The 22,049-nt window shown below is 49.3% G+C and overlaps 1 protein-coding gene across 2 annotated transcripts in view; it reads right to left on the bottom strand.

The window, feature by feature from the left end:
• The window catches only part of NELL2 (neural EGFL like 2), a 280,288-nt gene that overhangs the window by 89,889 nt on the left and 168,350 nt on the right, over positions 1-22,049 (bottom strand). For both annotated transcript variants that reach the window (XM_074984071.1, XM_074984072.1), the window contains one exon: positions 20,603-20,728. In XM_074984071.1, coding sequence (XP_074840172.1) covers positions 20,603-20,728 — 126 coding nt within the window. The remainder of the gene's footprint in view (positions 1-20,602; positions 20,729-22,049) is intronic.

The following is a 22,049-nucleotide window of genomic DNA, read 5'->3' as shown; positions in this document are numbered from 1 at the left end:
TCTGTCCAGTGAACTTGTTACTCTTAAATAGCGCAGTCCACTGCAGGACTAGAGGGTGAATACTGGAATATGAACAGGGACCACATATCTCAAAGAAGAGCCTTCAGTTACAAATAAATAAATCTGAGAGTGGTTTCAAGTGGAGTGGTGTGTGAGCAGGGACTCTGAGGCAGTGGCAGAGCCAGAATAGGACAGGTAAGAAGGCCCCACTTCAGGTGGGTGGGTAAGGACGGGAGAAGATAGGAGCAATGGGGCTTAATCTCTCTTGCATCCAGCTGGCTTTGGAGGAGGGGGAGGAATAGATGCTCTAGTCAGGGGCCCCCACAAAAAAGGGAGCCCCTAAAATGTGCACACTGCTCCTCCCACCTGCTTTGCCACTTCCCTGCCAGGTGCTCAGACTTGTGCCATTCTGCCTGCCGGGTGTGCCTATCGGGGAGAGGGTTTGGGGGATGGGGGGCATGCTCTGTTTTCTCCGCTGGGTGCTCCCATGAGGGAGCAGGGTCAGGGCATGAGGGTTACCTTGCTCTACATGCCCAGCGCTCCAGCAGGGGAGCAGGGTTGAGGGCATGGACGATTAGGGTGCTGACTCAATTCTAGCTTCTCATCTACTGTACACCTCAGGTCCTTTTCTGCAGACCTGCAGAAGAGACCATAAGAGGTGAGCTCGTCCAGCGCCCTGCCTAAAGCAGGATCAACGCTAACTATATCGTCCCAGCCAGGGGGTTTGTCAAACCTGGACTTAAAAACCTTAAAGGAGGAAGATTCCACCCCCCACCCTAAGGAACCCATTCTAGTGCTTCATCACTCTCCTGGTGAAGTTTTCCAAATATCCAACCAAGAGCTCCCACTCTGCAGCTTGAGACTGTTGCTCCTTGTTCTGTCATCTGCCACCACTGAAAACAGCCTCTCTCCATCCTCTTTGTAACCCTCTTTCAGATAGCTGAAGGTTGCTATAAAATCCTCCCTTATTCTTCTCTTCTATAGACTACATAACCCCTGTTTTCTCACCATTTTCACTGTCATCTGCTGGACTCTCTCCAATTTGTCCACATCCTTTCTCGAGTGTGTGGTGTTTGGCAGGGAGGGGAAGTGCAAAACTGGATGCAGTACTTCAGATCTGGCCTCACCAGTACAGTAGTCCCTCAAGTTATGCAAGGGTTGCGTTCCCACGTACCCTCACATAACTCAAATTTTGCGTAAATTGGGGGAGGGGGACTTTTTCCCTTAGCAGAATGCACATTCTGCAGCCGGGGAAGCAGCAGGAGCACCTGGAGCTCCTCTTCAAATGTAAGTCCTGGGGCTGGGGGTGGCAGTTGGGAAGAGTTAAGCCTGGAAGTGGGTTGCGGCCATGGGACGGGGGCAAGGGGGATTAAGCCTGGGGTGGGTTAGGGCTGCATAAGGAGCAGGGGGTGGATTTGAGCCAGGGCTGCATGGCCCTGTGGGGGGAGGGTAGGTTAAGTCAGATCCACACGTGGGGGGGATGGACTTGAGCTGGAGCCGGGCATGGGATTGGGCGCAAGCTGGAGCTGGGCGCTGGGGGGTTAGAACCTGGTCCAGGCAGTGAAGGCAGGGGTAAACTGGGGCCCCACAGGACCGGAGGGTTGAGCCAGTGCTGGGGGAGTGGAATTTTGAGTTGCAGTTAACTGGCGTTAATGCAAGTTAAGTTCAACGTGAAATTGCACATTTCGAGGGATTGCTGTACCAAATATAGGGGAATAATCACTTCCCTTGATCTGCTGGAACTGGTCCTACTAATGCAGCCTAATATGCCATTAGACCTCTTGGTAATAATGGGACAGTGTTGACTCAATTCCAGCTTCTCATCTACTGTACACCCCAGGTTCTTTTCTGCAGACCTGCCACTTAGCCAGTCAGTCCCGAGCCTGTAGCAGTGCATGGGATTCTTCTATCTTAAGTGCAGGGTTCTGCACTTCTTATTGCCCTCAGATTTCTTTTGACCCAATTTTCCAGTTTGCCTAGGTCACCCTATCTCTACCCTCCAGGACATCTACCACTTCCCTGCCAACACAGTGATCAGCAAACTTGCTGAGGGTGAAATCAATCACAACATCCTGTCAATTAATGAAGATGTTGAACAAAACCAGCCTCAGGACCAATGCCTGGGGCACTCCACTTGATATCAGATGCCATCTAGAAAAACAAGGTATTGATCACTACCCATGGAGCCAGAAAAGCTAGCCCACTTTTACTCACCGTACAGTCCATGCACCGAAGCCATTCTTCTTTAACTTGCTGGCAAGAATGCTGTGTGAGATCGTATCAAAAACTTTGCTAAATTCAAGGTATATCATGTCTACAGCTCTCCCCATTTCCCCAGGGCTCGTTATCTCATCACTCAAAGCCTACTGAGAAGGCAGTTAGGCTGCTCAGGCATAATTTGCTCTTAGTGAATACATGACTGCTCCTGATCACAGTCCTCTCTTCCAAGTATTTGAAAATAGATTCCTTGAGGACCTGTTCCTTGATATTTCCAGGGACTGAGGTGAGGCTGACCAGTCTGTATTTCCCAGGATCCTCCTTCTTCCCTTTTTTAAAGATGGACGCTATACTTGCCTCTTTCCAATTGTCTGGGATCTCCCATGATTGCCACAAGTTTTCAAAGATAATGGCCAATGGCTCGGCAATCACATCAGCCAACTCCCTCTGCACTATTGGATGCCTTAGATCTGGCTCTCTGGATAGTCCTTAACCTGTTCTGCAGCTACTGAGGTCTGCTCACCTCCTTCCCCTGCTGAGCTGAAGCAGTAAGGGAGCTGATCTTGTCAGTGAAGAGTGAGGCAAAAAAAGCATTAAGTACTTCACCTTTTCCCACATTACTAGGTTACCTTTTCCCACATCACTAGGTTAACTAGGTTACCTTCCTCATTCAGCAAGGATCCCATATTTTTCCAGACCTCCTCCTTTGCAAACATACCTGTAGAAACACTTCTTGTTCTCCTTCACATCCCCTGGTAGCTACAACTCCAATTACAGGATGGGGGAAATAAAAGGTTATGGTCAGTACCTCTTGTATTTCCCCCATCCTGCAGGATACCATCACAGTGGGTGCCTCCTTTGAAGGATGGGGGCCCATCTAGAACACCATTTCTCCCAAGTAGCTCACATTGTCTTAACAGAGAAATTTTTGATGAGCCTGAACACAAAAAGAAAGCTTAAAAGAAGTGGAAACTTGCACAGATGAGCAGGGAAAGAAAGGTTACTCACTGTAGTAACGGTGGTTCTTCGAGATGTGTCCCCGTGGGTGCTCCACATTAGGTGTCGGGCTCGCCCGGCGCTGCAGATCGGATCTTCCAAGCAGTTTCTGCTGGACCGCGCATGCGCCGGTGCGCGCCGCTCCCTTGTGCGCTCCTGGCCACGTGCGCGATCTGGTCCCCGCCAGTTCCTTGACCAACCGCCTCGGATGCTCCTGCAAAACACTAAACAGAGATCCGAAGCGGGGAGGATGGGCGGGTAGTGGAGCACCCACGGGGACACATCACGAAGAACCACTGTTACTATGGTGAGTAACCTTTCTTTCTTCTTTGAGAGTCCCCGTGGGTGCTCCACATTAGGTGACTACCCAGCAGTAACCCAAGATAGGAGGAGGATAATCGGATTATGTGCAGCTTGTCCCCGAGAGGACCGCTGTTGAGAGACGGGTATCCTCTTGGAATACCCTGTGAAGGGCGTAATGTTTGGCGAAGGTGTCATAGGATGACCAGGTCGCCGCTCTGCAAATGTCTTTTAGCGCAATGCCCTTGAAAAAGGCTGTTGATGCCGCCACCGCCCTAGTGGAGTGAGCCCTGGGCGTGGCCAGTAAAGGAGTCTCCTTGAGTTGGTAGCACATTTTTATGCAGGATACGATGTGCTTCGAGATTCTCTGCGAAGAGAGACCTTCTCCTTTTGATTTGGGAGCGAGAGAGACTAGGAGTCTATCCGTTTTCCGGAAGGACTTAGTCCTGTCTATATAGAAAGCTAGCGCCCTCCTCACATCCAGGAGGTGTAGGCGTACCTCTTTGTTAAAGTTATGAGGCTTTGGATAAAACGAGGGTAAAACAATAGGTTCGTTAATATGAAACTCAGAAGAAACTTTAGGAACAAAGGCTGGATGCAGCCGTATGGTTACTGCCTCCTTGGAAAAAACGGTGCAGGGTGGCGTTGCCATAACTGCCGCAAGCTCGCTCACCCTGCGAGCTGACGTGATTGCGAGGAGAAAGGTCGTCTTTATCGTAAGGAGGTGGAGGGAAACCGTGGCCAAAGGCTCGAACGGTGGTCCCGTTAGCGCATTAAGCACCAGGTCCAAGTTCCACGAAGGTGGAAGCGGTTTCCGAGGGGGGTATAGGTTTACCAACCCTTTCAGGAACCTGGTAACCATCGGATGGGCAAACACCGTGTGCCCTTCCTCTTCGTGTCTGAACGCCGAAATGGCGGCAAGGTGGACCTTTAACGAGGATAGTGAGAGTCCTCCTCTCTTGAGGTCCAGTAAATACTCTAATATTACAGGGATAGGCATCGAAAGGGGGGCTAGCTGTTTGGTAGAACACCATGCTGTGAAGCGAGCCCATTTTTTCTTGTAGGTCTTCCTGGTGGAAGTCCTCCTGCTACTTTCTAGGACTTGTTGCACTTCCTCCGTACATGTGCTCTCTGGGGAGCTGAGCCATGGATTAACCACGCTTGTAGTCGCAGGCCTTGGGGGTGCGGATGCACTATGTACCCCTGGGCTTGCGTGAGCAGATCCAGCGCCACCGGAAAGGGCATCGGTGGACGGTCCGACATGCGCAGGAGTAGGGGGAACCATTGCTGTTGATCCCACGTTGGGACTATCAGGATCATTCGGGCTCCTTCCCTCCTGGCTTTCTGCAAGACTCTGTGGATCAGCACTGTGGGAGGAAAAGCGTAAAGCAGGGGGCCCCTCCACGAGATCGCGAATGCATCCCTGAGGGACCCCCGTCCCAGTCCTGCCCTGGAGCAGAATTGTGGGCACTTCTTGTTGTGTTGAGTGGCAAACAGGTCTATCTGGGGAAAGCCCCATGCGTGAAAAATCGGTCGTAGCAGATCGGGACGGATCTGCCACTCGTGCGTGAGTGCGAAACGCCTGCTCAGCTGGTCTGCCTTCACATTGTGAGCGCCTGGTAAGTACGAGGCTTTCAAGGTTATATTGTTGGCGATGCACCAGTTCCACAACCGGACTGCTTCCGCACATAAGGCACGGGACCGAGCTCCTCCTTGCCGATTTATATAAAACATGGTGGAGGTATTGTCTGTACTGATCCCAACTACTTTGCCTTGTATATGGTCTCGAAAGTGTCTGCAGGCGTTGAAAACTGCTCTGAGCTCCAGTATATTTATGTGCAGTGACTGCTCCGTGGAGGACCACAGCCCTTGCGTCACCTCTTCGCCCATGTGTGCTCCCCACCCTATGAGGGAGGCATCTGTAGTAAGAAAAACCGATATTTGTGGTTGGTGGAAGGGTACCCCTGTTAGCAAGTTCTTGGGGTTTACCCACCATTGCAGGGATTTGCGCACCTCTGCTGTGGGCGACACCACCCTGTGAACGGTGTGTGCTGCCGGTTTGTATACGCTCGCCAGCCAGTGCTGCATGCTGCGCATGTGTAACCTGGCGTTCTGTACTACGAACGTCGCTGCTGCCATGTGGCCCAGCAGCTGTAAGCAAGTCAGAACCGGCACCGTAGGGCTGAAGGTGATGATTTGCACGAGGGAGCCGATGGCCCGAAAGCGAGTCTCTGGTAGATACACTCTTGCTGTAATAGAATTTATGCGTGCCCCTATGAACTCTATGTCCTGTGTGGGGTCTATCTTTGATTTTGCCAGATTGATAACCAGGCCAAGCGAAGAGAACACGCCTGCTGTGACGTGTATCATGCGTAGTACCTCCTCCTTCGAGGCCCCTTTGAGTAGGCAGTCGTCCAGATATGGGAATATAAATACCCCCTGTCTGTGCAGGTAGGCTGACACCACTGCCAAGGTCTTGGTGAAGACTCTGGGGGCCGAGGAGAGGCCAAACGGTAGGACCTTGTATTGAAAATGTTCTTTGCCTACCATGAACCGGAGGAATTGTCGGTGAGCCGGATGGATAGTTATGTGAAAATACGCGTCTTGTAAGTCGAGGGCTGCGAACCAATCTCCATCGTCCAGTGCCGTAAGGATGGAGGCGATTGTGATCATCCGAAAGCGTTGCTTGCGCAGGTACCGGTTGAGGCCTCAAAGATCTAAGATGGGCCTCCAGCCTCCTGTCTTCTTCTCCGTGAGGAAGTACCTCGAGTAGAACCCTCTCCCCCGCAGTTGCTCCGGCACTCTTTCCACTGCCCCTATGAGCATGAGATGGTCTACCTCCTGCTTGAGCCTCTCTACGTGGAGGCTTCCTGGAGGTGGGGCCTGGGTGGAGGTCGTAGCGGTGGGAGCGACTGGAAGGGGATGGCGTACCCCATGGCTATGATCTCCAGCACCCATTTGTCTGTGGTGATCCTTTGCCACTGGTCGTAGAATGGTCGGAGGCGATGGTGGAATAACCACTTTGGATGACCTTGTGCGATGGTAGCGATGGCGCAGCCCTGGATCTGTGTGTCAAACTTGTGGCCTTTGGCCCTGCCCCGAGGACGCACGGCTCTGTTGGGAATGCCACCTGGGAGTTCTGTACTGCTGGTGCTGTTGATGTCGCCCTTGCTCGTAACCCCTGTGGTACTGGGGACGCTGTTGCTGGTACTGGTACCGTCTTTGTTGAGGGTAGTACTTCTTCTTTCTGTATGGAGGGGTGTAAACCCCCAGGGTCCTAAGTGTGGCTCTTGAGTCTTTACTGGAATGAAGGACCGAGTCAGTTGATTCAGCAAACAGCTTCTGCGAGTTGAAGGGAAGATCGACTATCTTTGCCTGCAGATCCCTCGGTATACCCAAAGTCTGGAGCCAGGACTCCCTTCGCATCACCACGGCCGTAGCTGTGGAGCGTGCTGCTGTGTCCGCAACATCCAGGGCGATCTGAACTCCCGTCCTCGAGGCCGCGTAGCCTTCTTGCATGATGGCCTTGAGCACCGGTTTCTTGTCCTCTGGAAGCGAGTACATGAGGGAGGTTAACCTAGTGTAGTTGTCGAAATTATGGTTCGCTAGATGCGCTGTGTAATTTGCCATTTGCAACAGTAGGGTGGAGGAGGAGTAGACCTTTCTGCCAAACAGCTCTAGCTTCTTGGCATCTTTGTCTGTTCCCCCTGTCTTGAATTGAGATGTCTTTGATCTTTGTTGCGACGACTCCACCACCAAGGAATTTGGTTGTGGGTGGCTGAACAGGAACTCCATGCCCTTCGCCGACACAAAGTATTTCTTATTCGCTCTCTTGTGGACAGGCGGAATAGTTGCGGGGGTCTGCCATATCATAGTGGCGGACTCCAAGTTCGCTTCATCAAGCGGTATTGCTATTTTGGAGGAGGCCGGAGGTCTCAGATTTTTGAGGAGCTTATGGTGTTTCTCTTGCACCTCTGCTGTCTGGATGCCTTGCGTGAAGGCCACCCTCTTGAACAGCTCTTGAAACTATTTGAGATCGTCCGGAGGATGGACGTCCCCCGGGGCCGTAGCCTCATCCGGGGAGGAGAGCGAGGAACCACTAGGATACGCCTCTCTGGACCCTTCCGGTTGCTGTTGGTGATAGTATATCCGCTCGCTGGAAGCTTGTAAGGGAAAATCTCAGGGTTCCATAACCAGTTCCCCCTGAGATACTTGAGTCTCTGTCCCCGTTCGCGATTGCCCTCTGGGATACGGGACCATCTGTGGGGATCTTTCCCTGGTAGACTGCCGGGGGTGTCTATGCCCCGTGTGATAGGGGCGACCATGGCAGCATGGGCACTGTTCTTGGGAAGGTGACCTGGACCACTCCCTTGGTGCATACCCCCTGCGTCTGGGGGAGCGAGATCGTCGAGAGACCTGGGACACTGGAGAGAGCGATTTTGGATAGTATTCCAGCGGCTCAAACCCCAGGAAGGGTGAAGGTGGTCCCAGCCAGGGCGAGGCTGGTTGTAAAAATGGAGACGGGGGCTCCAGGTAGGCTAGGGGGGACCCCTGCCTTCTAGTTGGAGTCTGCAGCATAAGCGGAGGGCTGAGAGAAAACAACTCTGCAGCCCTGTCTGGAGAGGGGCTGTGGTGCCTTGTTTTGTGTGCAGCCTTCCCCCTCCCTTGCAGGGGTGGCTCCGCCCCCTGACGTGCAGGGGATCTCGGCCCCGTCCACGCCGCGCTCGGCACGCTCATGGGCGGTGCCGCACGGGCAGTGTCCTCCGGTGCCTGCAGGCTGCGTGCCTGCGCGCTCTGCACCGCCGGTTCCCCAGGGGTCAGTGCCGCTGCCTGCGGTGCCGCTGGTACCTGTGCTTGTTTAGCCACCGCCCTGCCTGCGGTGCAGGGCAGCTGTTTGATTATCGGAGGCTGAGCCGCCTCCACGTGGCTCTCCGTGCCGCCGCTGATCAGCTGTTGCTGCGGCTGGGGGCTGCGCGCTCCTCCCGTCCCGCTCGCTGTTGCTGCCAGCAGGGATCGGGCTGGGGAGGCTTTCCTCCGTTTTTGCGCTGATGGGGTGAGGGAGGCGGCTTTCCTTTTATGGGCCCCGGAGGGTCCCTCCTGCTGCGGCCGCTCCGGCATGTCTGGCTGGAGGGCCTTGTCGAAGAGCAGCATTTTAAGCTGCATCTCCCTGTCCTTCCTTGCTCTGGCTGTTAATTTTGCACAGAAGGAGCATTTCTGCGTGACATGGGACTCCCCAAGGCACCTTATGCAGTGACTGTGCCCATCAGACGCTGGCATTGCCTCTCGGCAAGACTCACATTTCTTGAATCCTGAAGAGGACATTGTTGGTGAGTCTTTTAGTTGTTAATGGGGTACTTAGCACCTTCTCTGTGCTGTTTTCCCCCTCTCGGATAGCCTGCTGCGGCAGGAGGGCTAATGGCCCTAGGCTCCTGGCCTCCGGTGCTCCGCTTGTTACTAGGACCGGACTGAATGCCGTCCCGCTTGTTGTTTCTTGTTTTTGTTTTTTGGTTTTTTTTTGAAAATAACAACTGGCTAACTGAACAAGAGACTAAGAACTTGAAACTTTAAAGAAAAACAATTAAAACCACTGAATACGCTAACTTAGCCGTAGCCTAGTCGGATTCCGTCTGCAGCCGACGGCGGTTAAGAGGAACTGGCGGGGACCGGATCGCGCATGTGGCCAGGAGTGCGCAAGGGAGCGGCGCGCACCGGCGCATGCATGGTCCAGCAGAAACTGCTTGGAAGATCCGATCTGCGGCACCGGGCGAGCCCGACACCTAATGTGGAGCACCCATGGGGACACTCGAAGAAGAATAATATTGAAACATTGCTTGAGCATGCAGGGGCGTAATCAGGAAGGCCAACATGCAGCTGGAGGCTGCAGATGTCCCAGGAAGGAAAGGCAATGGCAGATTGTAGTGTGAGGGTTGTGCAATATATCCATCACTAAGACATCAGCATTGTGAAGCAGCCTTCTAGAAGGAAAGCCCATGCTTCAAATGAGTTGAGCAGACACCACCTCTGCCTGTTCCTCAGAGCCTGACAGTGCATGTGCAGGAGCTGGGGCAGAATGGTATAAGGCTCTGAAGGGTGGAAACTGACAGTATTATGGCTCCCAGTGCGGCCCATGTGGCCAAGAGTTCAGGGCATGGTGGTTCAGTGAGCCTCAGGGATATTGGTTCCACACTGCCAATGCCAGGTCATAAGCTAGAGCACGCATGTCAAACTCAAAGCCCACTGAGAGCCATAAAAATGAAAACTGATAGCTTTCAGGGCCACCAACAAAAACGTAATTCTGTCAGAAAGTCACAGTTAATTATAATACACTTCACTATCTCAGGCAATGCTCCTGAATTTAACAATAGTATTATAGCAAATGTTGGAGAATTTTGAGCTATACACGACTCATATGCTGTACAGACCTAATCCAAAGCCTATTCAAATAAATGGCAGACCTTCCATTGACTTCAGTATACTTTAGATTAGGTTATTTATGGCTGAGATCCTATGAGAGGACTGAAGACCAAGGCTATGCATCTACCACGTTCACTCCTTGAATATAGGAAGACTACCCCTTTGCTTTTAGTGTTAGATTCTGCTAACCCCATAATTAATACTTTGATCTGCAGCAATCCCCCTGAAAATGGCAAAATCTGCCTATTTAATCACCTGTGAGCCTTGTTTTTGGCAGCCACACTGCTGAATTCACCAGAGATATAATAGCTAGTTAAAATATTATGCATTTGTTGCACCAAGTTTCTGTTAATATAAATGGAACCGTTGCAAAGGACTTTAAAAACAATATTTTTGTGAAGCAAAGAAGTCTATCATATGCTGAGTATATCTAAATAAACAAATGTATGCAAAAGTTAATAAGTCAGAAAACTCACGAGCATGGTGACTTTAAGGAGCAATTCATTCCTTTTACCTAAAAATATGAGATACTTACGGAGAGAAAAATTCTGAATGCTGTTTAGGGAAGATCTTTACAATGAAGTCTCACACAGAACAACAACTGAGTGCATAGCTTACTCCAAATGATCTTGTACTAAAAGTGGAAGGATAATTTTATACAAAATTTTTAACTGGTTTCACTAGTGTCTTAAAAGACTGAAAAAAGTGGGAGGGAGGAATAGAAGTATGATAGTACTTAGCAATGACACATAACGACATTCACATAGCTCTCAGCATATTTGAATATTTTGCCCTCTTATTTGGCTTCCAAATCATTTCTTTGTAAAAATGAAAGTTGCATCCAAAACTCAAGTGCCACATGACCAAGTTAAAACATAAATGAAAGACAAAGGTGCCTAGAAGATGCATAGGAAAAGGTTATTGAAACAGCCCGCAATTAAGCTAGTATTTTTGCAGTTAACTTTACATACATGGGTCGTGTCTACACTAGCCCCAAACTTTGAAATGGCCATGCAAATGGCCATTTCGAAGTTTACTAATGAAGCGCTGAAATACATATTCAGCGCCTCATTAGCATGCGGGTGGCCGTGGCACTTCGAAATTGACGCGGCTCACTGCCGCGTGGCTTGTCCCGACGGGGCTCCTTTTCGAAAGGACCCCACCTACTTCGAAGTCCCCTTATTCCTATGAGCAGATGGGAATAAGGGGACTTTGAAGTAGCTGGGGTCCTTTCGAAAAGGAGCCCCGTCTGGATCAGCTGCGTGGAGGTGAGCCGCATCAATTTCGAAGTGCCGCGGCCGCCCGCATGCTAATGAGGCGCTGAATATGTACTTCAGTGCTTCATTAGTAAACTTCGAAATGGCCATTTGCATGGCCATTTCGAAGTTTGGGGCTAGTGTAGACACGGCTATGTAGACCCATTGAGCTCAATGTGCCTACACACTAGGGTTAAATTAGTGCTGTGAGATTTTGTGTTCTGAGGGCCACAGTCTGCAACATATGCAACAGAATGTCATGTTAATCAGCTAAGACTCCAAATGTACTTGTCTCAGAAGCACAATATAATTTTACACTCCCACTGACATACAGGTACAGACTTGTTGATCACTCCTCTATACTGATGAGCTTTTAAAAGATATTCTGCTGAACACTGTCTTGTAGGATAAGCTCAAATGTCAGATATAAAGACAGAAACTTACGGAGAATGCTTTATGTAGACACAATTCGCCCCATAATTTATTTCTATTTTTGTATTATTTCTTATTACACTTTCCTTATATTTGCACGTAAACAAAAGATCAGTATTGCGTATGAATTCATCTTTTCCTGCTGCCTGTTCATTATGTGGACTCACAATCCTGAATCTGTGATCTTGTATCCATCTCCAAAACAACATATTAAGATGTCAACAGCAGAAGATTTGATGAAGCAACAAAGAGTGAACTGATGGACTCCAAAGCAAGAACTAACCATTGTGTATAGTCACACCCTTAGATACAACTGCATCTGCTCCAGTCCTAATGACAGATACCAAAAACTTCAAAATCTCTACCAACCATTGGTATAACTTAATTACCCACCGGGAGATGTAAAAAAAAAAAACAGATTGACAGGGCCAGATGAATACCCAGAAACCAGCTACCTCTAGATCGGCCCTAGCAGGTTAATAACAGAGCACCATTTGTCACCACCTATAGTCCCCAACTCAAACCCCTCCAGTGCATTATCGACAATCTACAACCTATACTGGGGCATGATGCTGCATTCTCACAGGCCCTGAGTGACAGACCTGTGCTATCCGACAGACAACTGCCTAACCTCAGGAAAATTCTCACTAGCAACCACGCACCACACCACAGAAATACTAATCCTGGAACTTTTCTTGCAACAAACCCTGCTACAAACTCTGTCCACATATTTACACTGGAGACACCATCACTGGACCTAAACATGTCAGTTTATAGGACATTTGGAAGGAGTTACTAATTTAGGTTACACCTGCCAAAATGACTTGAAGATTAAAGGCCCGTACTTACACCCCAATTGCTTTAAATACCACGAGCTAGAAATGCTTCAGGCCTACAGGTAGTCCTGGGATTCCCAATGATTACATAGCTAAATTTAAAAAGACTTTTCTGTATCTTTCTCTCACAGCAGGTTGATTTAAAACAAAACAGCTGAATTAATATAACAGTACAAACTGACTGATTCTGAATAATAGATAAGGGCAATATAGACAGACTATGTATACCTTCTCGCTATTTTAGCACAGCATACTGATTATGGTTTGCACTACAGTTATCACAGTTTATATCTCAGTAAAGTACAATACTCGCTCCCTCCCAAGGATCCTAGGAGTTGGGACCCGCTCTGCTCCATGGATGGCAAGGGGAAATCATACGTTAGTACAACAAGGAGGTGGAGGTTAGAAAGAGAGAGAGAGCACCGATTTCTAGCCTTCTGTTAAATTCTCTTTGTCTCAGTTATCATTGATCAGGATTCTCCAGATCTGAAGAAGCAGGTCTGTCCCACCACAGCTCATCTCCTCATAAATTATATTGTTAGTCTTTAAAGAGCTACAGCACTTTTTCTTTTCTTTTCTGCTCGCAGTCCACTTCTTCTGGAAGAAGCGGTCCACCAAGGTGGCGGCTTGTCCGAGACGCTTTAGGTGACCCCAGTGGAGCTCTACGGTCTCCAGATCCTGTGGCTTTTAAAGCTGCAAGGACCCAGAGACCCCATGGCAGGAAGCTGAGAGCACAGAAGGTGGCAGCATGTGCAGGGCTGCCAGCCACACTCCCCTGAGCCCGTGTCGCTCACTGAGCCCTAACCTGAAGAGATGGCCAGCAGGCCAGCACCCCGCACCACCCAGGGGAACTCCAGGAACCTGGACAAGGGCAGCCAGGACCCTGACCAGGCTCCAAATGGAGGGCCCCTCCCTGGACAGAGCCAGAGCTCCAGGATCTCCTGGGGCTCTGGTGTGACGAGGAGGTCCTCTGTGACACCAGTGGGCATCACCACAACACCCTTGCATTTGCACGCCTCACCCAGGGCCTGGCTGCCTGCGGCCACCCCTCCCGGAACCCCGAGCAGGTCTGGTGTAAGGTGAAGGAGCTGCGGCAGGGATACATGCAGACCTGAGACAACGCCCGCAGGTCCAGCCATTCCCCAGCCATCTGTCCCTTCTACCGGGAGCTGCGGGACCTCCTAGCTGCAGATGATGCCTCGCAACCCCAAGCCACTGTGGAGACAGCTGCACCCAAGCCCCCTGCCGCACCAGAAGGGGAGGAGGGCCCTGACACCATGGACATCCCATCTGGCGGGGAGTTGTCCGACAGCTCCCTCATCATCAAATTGCCCTCCACCACAAGCAGCCAGGCTCCCTCCAGTCAGGCATCACCCAACCTGTTCGAGGCCACCTCAGTGGGGCATGTGAGGGAAGGTGAAGGGGGGTTTAGTAGTCCCCCCAGGTGAACGTATCCTGGAGCACCACCTGGACGCCGACCCTGTTGTGGTTGAGCCAGCTCTGCCATCCAGCTGTGGGGCATGGTCCCCTCACATGCCTCAATGAGGTTGTGGAGGGCGCAGCAGGTGGCCACGACCTGTGGGACGTTCTCCTCCTTCTCACTGAGGTGTGTGAGGAGACATCTGAACTGCGCCCTCAGACAGTCGCATGCGCACTTGACCAGGTACTGAGCCCATGTGAGCCAGGCACTGAACAGCTCCTGGGAGAGTGTGAGGTGGTCCATGTACGGGCACCTTAACCAGGGCTGGGGGGCGGTAGGCTGGGTCACCCACGATGCATAGGGACATGGCAACCTACCCGATGATGCGCTCCCGCTGGGGCACAAATGTTCTGGCCTCCATCCTGCAAAACAGGATGAAGTTCTGCAGGATGTGCACTTTGTGCACCCTGCCCTGCCAGCCAATGTAAATGTCTGTGAACCTCACCTGGGCATCCACCACTGCCTAGAGCAGGACTGAGTGGCAACCCTTGCAGTTCACATAGCGGCTGCCATTGTGGTTCAGGGCCCTGATGGAGATATGCATCCCATCGATCACCCTGAAGCACTGGGGGAACCCAAGCTCCGTGAAGCCTCTGATGAGCACATCCAGGGCCCCAATGTGCACCAGCCACCACACCAGCACGTGGCTGATGGTTCTCAAGGCCTGCAGGGGAATGAGAGCAAGCACACTCATGGGCTTGCGCAGGGGTATCCCTGCCCCCTTTCCATCCTCCGCCTCTCTCCCTACTGGGCCCTCCCCCACTGTGCACCCCTCCAGCAGCAGGCATGTGGTATCCCCCTGGGCTATGCCTACCCACCCCCCAGTCCAGCCTCCCACCACTCCCGGCCCCCGGGATTACCCCGTGCCCACCGGCCCTCTCCCTCCCTCCACAGCTGGGGCGGGGCCTGGAACAGGGTTTACCTCTAGTACGATGGCCCCAACGTTGGATGTGCCCACCCTGAACTGCTGCCCAGTGAACCGGTAACTGTTCGGGGTGGCAGGTTCCATATGATGATGGTCATGAGCTTCTCAACGGAGAGGGCTGGCCTCAACCAGGTGTTCTGGTGTCGGAACACAGGAATGAACCAGCTGCAGATCTCCAGGAAGGTCTCCTTCTTCATCCGGAGATTCTGCAACCAGCAGTCGTCGTCCCACTTCCCCATGATGATCCTGTCCTGCCAGTCTGTGCTGGTCGCATAGGTCCAGATGAGCTGGACAGCCCAGGGTGAGCCAGGCAGGGGCGGTGTGAGGTTGGGACCCATCGGCCTGGGTCTCCATCACCACAGGAGGCTGAGGAGGGTGGCCAGCAGGACAGACAGCCTGTGGGTCAGGGCAAGCCTGCTGGCCTGCCGCTGCTGGGGGTCCATGCCTGCTGGCTGGGCCACGCAGGACAGGGACCTGGGTTGGCTTTGCTGCAAGCAGCAGAGCAGGCCTTGGCAGCTTGTGCAGGGAGGGGCTGTTTGGGTGAGACCCTCTAAAGGGGTGCATGGCTGGCAGTCCCAGAATGGCTCTCCAGCCATGTGACCCCCATCCATGCCATTTCCTGCCCTGTTTTTCCAGAAGAGCGCCAGTGCATGTGTAGATGCGCACTTCTGGAAGACCAGGTGGCTCTTTCAGGCTGTGTTTAGCATGTATACGTGAACTTCTGGATGATGGTCCTCCAGAAGCTGTCTTTCAGAGGATCATCTTCCACATGATTATGCCAGAAGCAGCCACAGATACTACCTTACCTGGTCCCTAGCCCCCTCCCCTACATGGCATATTTTGGGTTCCATCCAGACATGTGAAAAAGAGTGACAAAACATAAGTACTTATTTAATGTGCTACGCATAGGACTCGTTTTTTACGGCTTGTATTTGCTGCCTGTGAACCTCTTCAGCATTTGGATGACGAACAGCACTCATCTCTCATCCAAACTGCACAGGGACTTGCAGGCTCAGTCCCTGAACAGAATAACAGTCCATGAGCACTAGATTCTGTGATAAATGTGTTTGTGATGGATCCAATCTATATATAAATCATTGCTAAGACAACAACTGCAAATAAAAATCTTGCATGTGTGCATTTACTACCCTTCCTGTTGTGAAAATCAAAGTGGAATGCAGATATGAGCTGTGTCTACACGTGCACACTACTTCGAAGTAGCGGCACTAACTTCGAAATAGCGCCCGTCGCGGCTACACGCGTCGGGCACTATTTCGAAGTTAACTTCGACGTTAGGCGGCGAGACGTCGAAGTCGCTAACCTCATGAGGGGATCGGAATAACGCCCTACTTCGACGTTCAACGTCGAAGTAGGGACCGTGTAGACGATCCGCGTCCCGCAAGGTCGAAATAGCGGGGTCCGCCATGGCAGCCATCAGCTGAGGGGCTGAGAGACGCTCTCTCTCCAGCCCCTGCGGGGCTCTATGGTCATCGTGTGCAGCAGCCCTTAGCCCAGGGCTTCTGGCTGCTGCTGCTGCAGCTGGGGATTCATGCTGCATGCACAGGGTCTGCAACCAGTTGTCGGCTCTGTGTATCTTGTGTTGTTTAGTGCAACTGTGTCTGGGAGGGGCCCTTTAAGGGAGCGGCTTGCTGTTGAGTCCGCCCTGTGACCCTGTCTGCAGCTGTGCCTGGCACCCTTATTTCGATGTGTGCTACTTTGGCGTGTAGACGTTCCCTCGCAGCGCCTATTTCGATGTGGTGCCGCGCAATGTCGAAATTGAACATCGACGTTGCCAGCCCTGGAGGACGTGTAGACGTTAGCCTATTTCGATGTTGGCTTCACGTGTAGACGTAGCCATGATGTAACATTTCCACGAATATGCCACAAAGAGACTTTGGTTGCTTTGGAGATAGTTATAGGTAAATTCTTTCTTTTGTGCACAGTACTGTGACAGAGACAGATACTAGTTATTTCTCTTCAGGTTTTTCATGTAAGGAAAATCAAATTCAGCCTGCCTTCCTAGCACCTCTCCTGCACCCAAACCCCTGACCCCAGGCCCACCCCAGAGCCTGCACCTCCAGATGGAGACTTCAACCCCCCTATGCCTTTCCCAGCCTGTTGAAAATGAGTGAGGGTGAGGGAAAGCAAGGGATGGAGGGACGGGGGGATGGAGTGAGCAGGGTGTGTGGCCTCAGAGAAGGGACGGGGCCTTGAAGAAGGGGCAGGGGAAAAGGTTGTAAGTATTCTGTTATTAGGAAGTTGGCAACTCTGCCTTAGGGCCAGCTGTTTGGTTGTGTAACTCTAGCAACACCATGCTGCCCTAATGCTGGCACCACATAGGGAAGGGATTTGTGACCAGGACACCGAAATGCCAAGGCAATCTTTGGCTGCTGGAGCAGGCTGGCCCTTGGTAGAGTTGTTGGCTGCCAATGCAGTTTAGAACTATCTCTAAGTTTAGATTTATCTCACAGATACCTTCAGCTACTTTTAGGGAGAAAGCAGACTGTAACTTGTTACAATGCAGAGAACTGAGATCCATCAGCTGAGATCCTCCTCTCTCTAGTAATCGCAGGAAAAGGGCCATGTATAATAAAGCCTGGCTGATCTTACTGGATTATAAATATACTTTTAGTAGCAATGTCTCAGTCACTATTAAAATTTTAATTCCATTTATGGTCCTTCTATCTGCTTTAACAAATTGCTGTAGTGAAAATGCTTTCTGTGTCAGGAATACAGGCTAATAAAAGCATAAAGTGCTTTTACAGATCAAAGTAGTTGACTTAAAAAGTAATCTATATACCATGCAGATTTTTAAAAATAATTATCTTTTCAATCATTCTCTTTTAGAACACCTCATAGTTCTGCATATTTCAATTAACTATTAAGGGTTTCATGGGAAATACTCAGAAGTAATTGTGAGACAAGAAAAATATAGTACCTCCCTAGAATGCGTTCCTAATAGCTTCTCTAGTTGTCATTAGTTGAAAGTCCATCATCAAAAGACACTGCCTTCTCAGAGTAATATCACCATATTGAACACACACATCCAGTGAGGGAAATTCACTGTGGTAGATCTCTTGTTCCAGGGTGGATGCGTTCAGGAAATATTTCCCAAAACATCACAAGTTGAACCGCTATTCGCACATGGGTGTTTCACAAAGAATCATGCTATCTAAGGTTTTTAACAATATAAAGATGTTTTGGGAGCCCTGAAATTTTCCAGTACAGATTGAACCTCTAATCTGGCACCCGCAGGACCTGACCAGCGCCAGACAAAAGAATTTGCCAGATCACAAGAGGTCAATATTATCTAGTACATTACCAACACTTCCACTGCTTACTGGACTCTCAGAAGACATTTAGAGGCAAATTACCGCAAACTAACAGCATAGAACACTGAGAGCCAGGACTGGTGGCTGGGAACAAACTTTATGGGACCATGGGAAACTTGGCCACACCCATGATAAGTAGTCATCCAGCTAACTAAAATCATGCCAGATTACAGATGTTGCCAGACAAGAGAGTTCCAGGTTATAAAGGTTCAACCTGTACTGTTCAATCCACTTCCTCTTATTTTCAAAGTTTCTTTCTTTGATCATGTTGGCCAAAAGTTGTAGAGTAGGGATGTGAGAGAGGTGAGAGAGAAAATAACTCATCTTATTATTCCGAAAAGCATGGATGAGTCCATTAGAAATTCCATGCTACTTATTTCAGGATCTGGGGCAGAGCTTTGTTTGGAGATGGTGAGAAAGGCAACATTTAATTATCTTCTCAGCTGCTTTAATGTATGGTAGAGGTATCCAAGTTTTTTGAAACAACATTGCATTTTACATTTATGGCTTTCAGCAAATCTGGGGCAGACAGAGTATCCTAGCTACAAGATATTCTCAGGTTTCAGCACTCTATATGCATGAATTTACAAGAGTGAGTTCACGGGCAGAATAAATTAAGGACCAGCGTACTAGATATATTCATTCCTAACACTAACTTCCATTTACAGGCTATATCAATCTAGAGCAAAATGAACTCCAAGAAGGTTTTACAGCGCAAATATTTTCTTTTGCATAAATAACAAATGCATTCCACAGGGTAAATAAAATATGCTGTCTCCAGCGCATTTTCCCCAATGTCCCAGACCTCTGAATAGCATCGACTTTATCTAATGTGGAAATAAACAGGCCCTTCCCAGGAGCTGCAACAGTCAGCCCAGCTGTGGAGAGCAATCCCTTTTAAAACACAGCTGTACTAAATTTTAAATGATCATTTTATACCCCCAAGTTGGTTTGTAATCAAACAGAAGAATGCCCTGGGAATACAGTTATGTCCCCCATCCCCAAAGCAAGAGTATCCCAAAAGAGAGAACCACTCGCACTGAACAGCACTTTTAGCTCTGTGAGAGGCCATTCAAACTCCATTTAGATGGTGGATAATGACGCAGAAAGGCTTCAGGCTTACAGCTCTTTGTGGGGAGTGCTATGGAGGGTGCACCAACCAAAAAGGGTGACCCCGTCACAGGGACTCATCCTCTAAGGATTGCAGGCAGGGGTTACTGGTGCCTGTGGGGGTAGGAGGTGCGGGGATAGGGCACCCCATTTAGCAATTTATGCACATGTAATGCTGACAGATCCCAGTCATTTGCACACACAATTGAACCTGGGCCTCTGGAGCTTAATACATGAGCCTCTATTACACTGGTTAAAAGCCAGCTAACTAGAAGTTGAGGCTACGGAGTGGACTTATTATTCTCTTTTTTTTAAGGGGTCTCAACACCACTAGAGTGAACAGTAACCACACGAGTGTTCCCTCTAATTTTTTTCATCTCTGTGCCGAATACTTTTTGTAATGTGTACTGAGGCATGTTTGGATATACCCACCAGAAAAATACATGGTACCAGATGTGAGCAGCTGTTGGTGCTCTGCTAATCAGCTGGGTGGCATTTGAAGCTCTCCTGGGTGGCTGCCCAAGAGCTCAGCTTACACAAAACACAGCACCCTATGCAGAAGGTGTGTGGGTTACATACTTCCCCTCACTGAGGAAGCACATCCCAAGCTTCAGAGACTTCCCAGTTGAAATCTAAACAAGCCCACCTTTGCAGTGCCGACAGACACTGGACTTCTAGAGCTTAGTACGTGAGCCTCTATCACAGGAGCTAAAAGTTAGCTGCCTAGAAGTTAAAGGTGTAGAGCAGACTCATTATTTTTTCTGTTGGTGGTCTGAGTGCCACTAGATGGGACACTACCTCACACCTGGAAGGCGTGTGGGTTACACACACAGATAAGATATACAGGTTTAGTGGACTGCTGCTTTTAGAATACATATTACATGAAATATTTTGCATAAAGCATCTTTGAGTTATGCACATTCATAAGCATAAGACAATTTTCATAAAGCATGAGGGACCGTGACACCCCATAGTGTGTCCTATGCGAAAACTCAGCATCATCTGGCCCTATAGGATTATCGTAGTTCTTTCTTCCCTGCATTAGGCTCTTTTGTCCAATTGACTTTTGCCCACAAACCCAAATAAAAAAAGTGTGTATTTATTACAGCAAACTGGGTTGGTTTCTATATTAGGGAAAAGGTACAATATGTGTATAACTTGCAATCTTTCTGAAAACTATACTCCTGTAATTATTCTGGAGCTTCTTTTCTGTACAAAATTTCCATAAAAAATAACAAGTTAACAAAAATAAATTTACAATAGCCTTTGAGAGTATTGATATGACACAAATAATCAGCTCTTACCGGTGCAGGAGTAATCATCAATTCGTATATATCCTGTTCTGCAGATGCACATGAATGATCCTGGTGTATTTACACACATGGTATTCTCACGACAGTAATGCCGTCCTTCAGCGCACTCATCAATATCTGTGAACAAAGCGGTGGGATCAGTTGACCAAATTATACTGAGTTCTTCAGACCCACTCAATATATTGCCCTATTCACTTCCACCAGTATTTAGCTGGACTAAAATGTTGCTTGAATAGCAAAGCACGTTGGAAAGTTGTTAGGTTTTCTCTTCTAAAATAGACGTTTGAAGTGTTCATACAAAATGAGCAGCATGAGCTTTTGGGGAACAGCTGTTAGTGGAGATACAAAGAAGATTACATCAGTTTAGATCTTCCCTAGCTCCCTTTGAAATGTCTGCGTTCTTATATCTGTGTTTTAAATACGACCAGCACTTATCTAAGGGCCTGAAGACCAGCCTGGCTGAACCAGCACTGCAGTGTCATTATTCATTATACATACTAACTTTGATCCAATGGGTAGACTTTTTTTAACCATAGGGAGGCCATTGGCAAGCTCTGAACAGATACTAAAATTCATTAAAAGTTTTTCTTCAAAACATGAAGTCACCAATAAGTAGTTTATTAGATATGTAAATAAATATTTAGTCAATGCTGGGAACATTACAGAACTTATTTATGTGAAAATCTGATATGATGGAGAAATTTGTATCTAAAACTCTGACTTCAGACTGAACACCTGCTGCAATGTTAATGCGGAGAGCAAGCTCTTTGTGTAAATGACCGTAGACATGGAGCTCGACTAATCTGGAGCTCACTAGGTACACTGTATTAGTTTAATTTCTGGTGACGTGCTATAGAGAAAAAAGAGAGTATTAACTATATGCATATATACATAGCAATTTCTATATGGTATTTTACAGGATTGCTGCTGCTGAAAAAATAAAGGTGGGGGCTATAGTGATTTGGGAGTGGTTAGTAACATGCTACCCTGTGATACCAGAGCACAGACAAGTATCACTGAGCTGTTCAGTGCATGCATGGACTTCTGATTTTATTAGCAAGCAAAGCTTCATATCTTTTCCATAATTCCATAGCCATGGAATTGTCCATGGAACCCAGCCGTGTTACAAAACTGCACCCTAGAGATAAAGGCTGTGTCTACACTAGAGAGTATTGTCGACAAAACCCAAAGAGCGTCCACATTCCCAAGGCATTCTGTTGGCAGTAAAATCGACAGAATGTGGCCCTCCTGTCAAGAGTGTTCTGCTGCTCCCCTATGAGGAAGAACCCCTTTGTTGACAGATTCTGTCGACAGAAAGCTGGTCTGGACGTTCTGGGGGTGGGGGCCCTCTGTCCACAGACATAGCTTCCAGAACACTGGGGTGCCCTGTCTCCTGTGCTTCCGGTTGGCCATTTAGTCAAGAGCGTGGCTGGGCAGT

This window comes from Carettochelys insculpta, chromosome 1 (assembly GCF_033958435.1).
Source record: "Carettochelys insculpta isolate YL-2023 chromosome 1, ASM3395843v1, whole genome shotgun sequence".
Lineage (NCBI taxonomy): Eukaryota > Metazoa > Chordata > Testudines > Carettochelyidae > Carettochelys > Carettochelys insculpta.
This window is presented reverse-complemented; position numbering and strand designations above follow the sequence as displayed.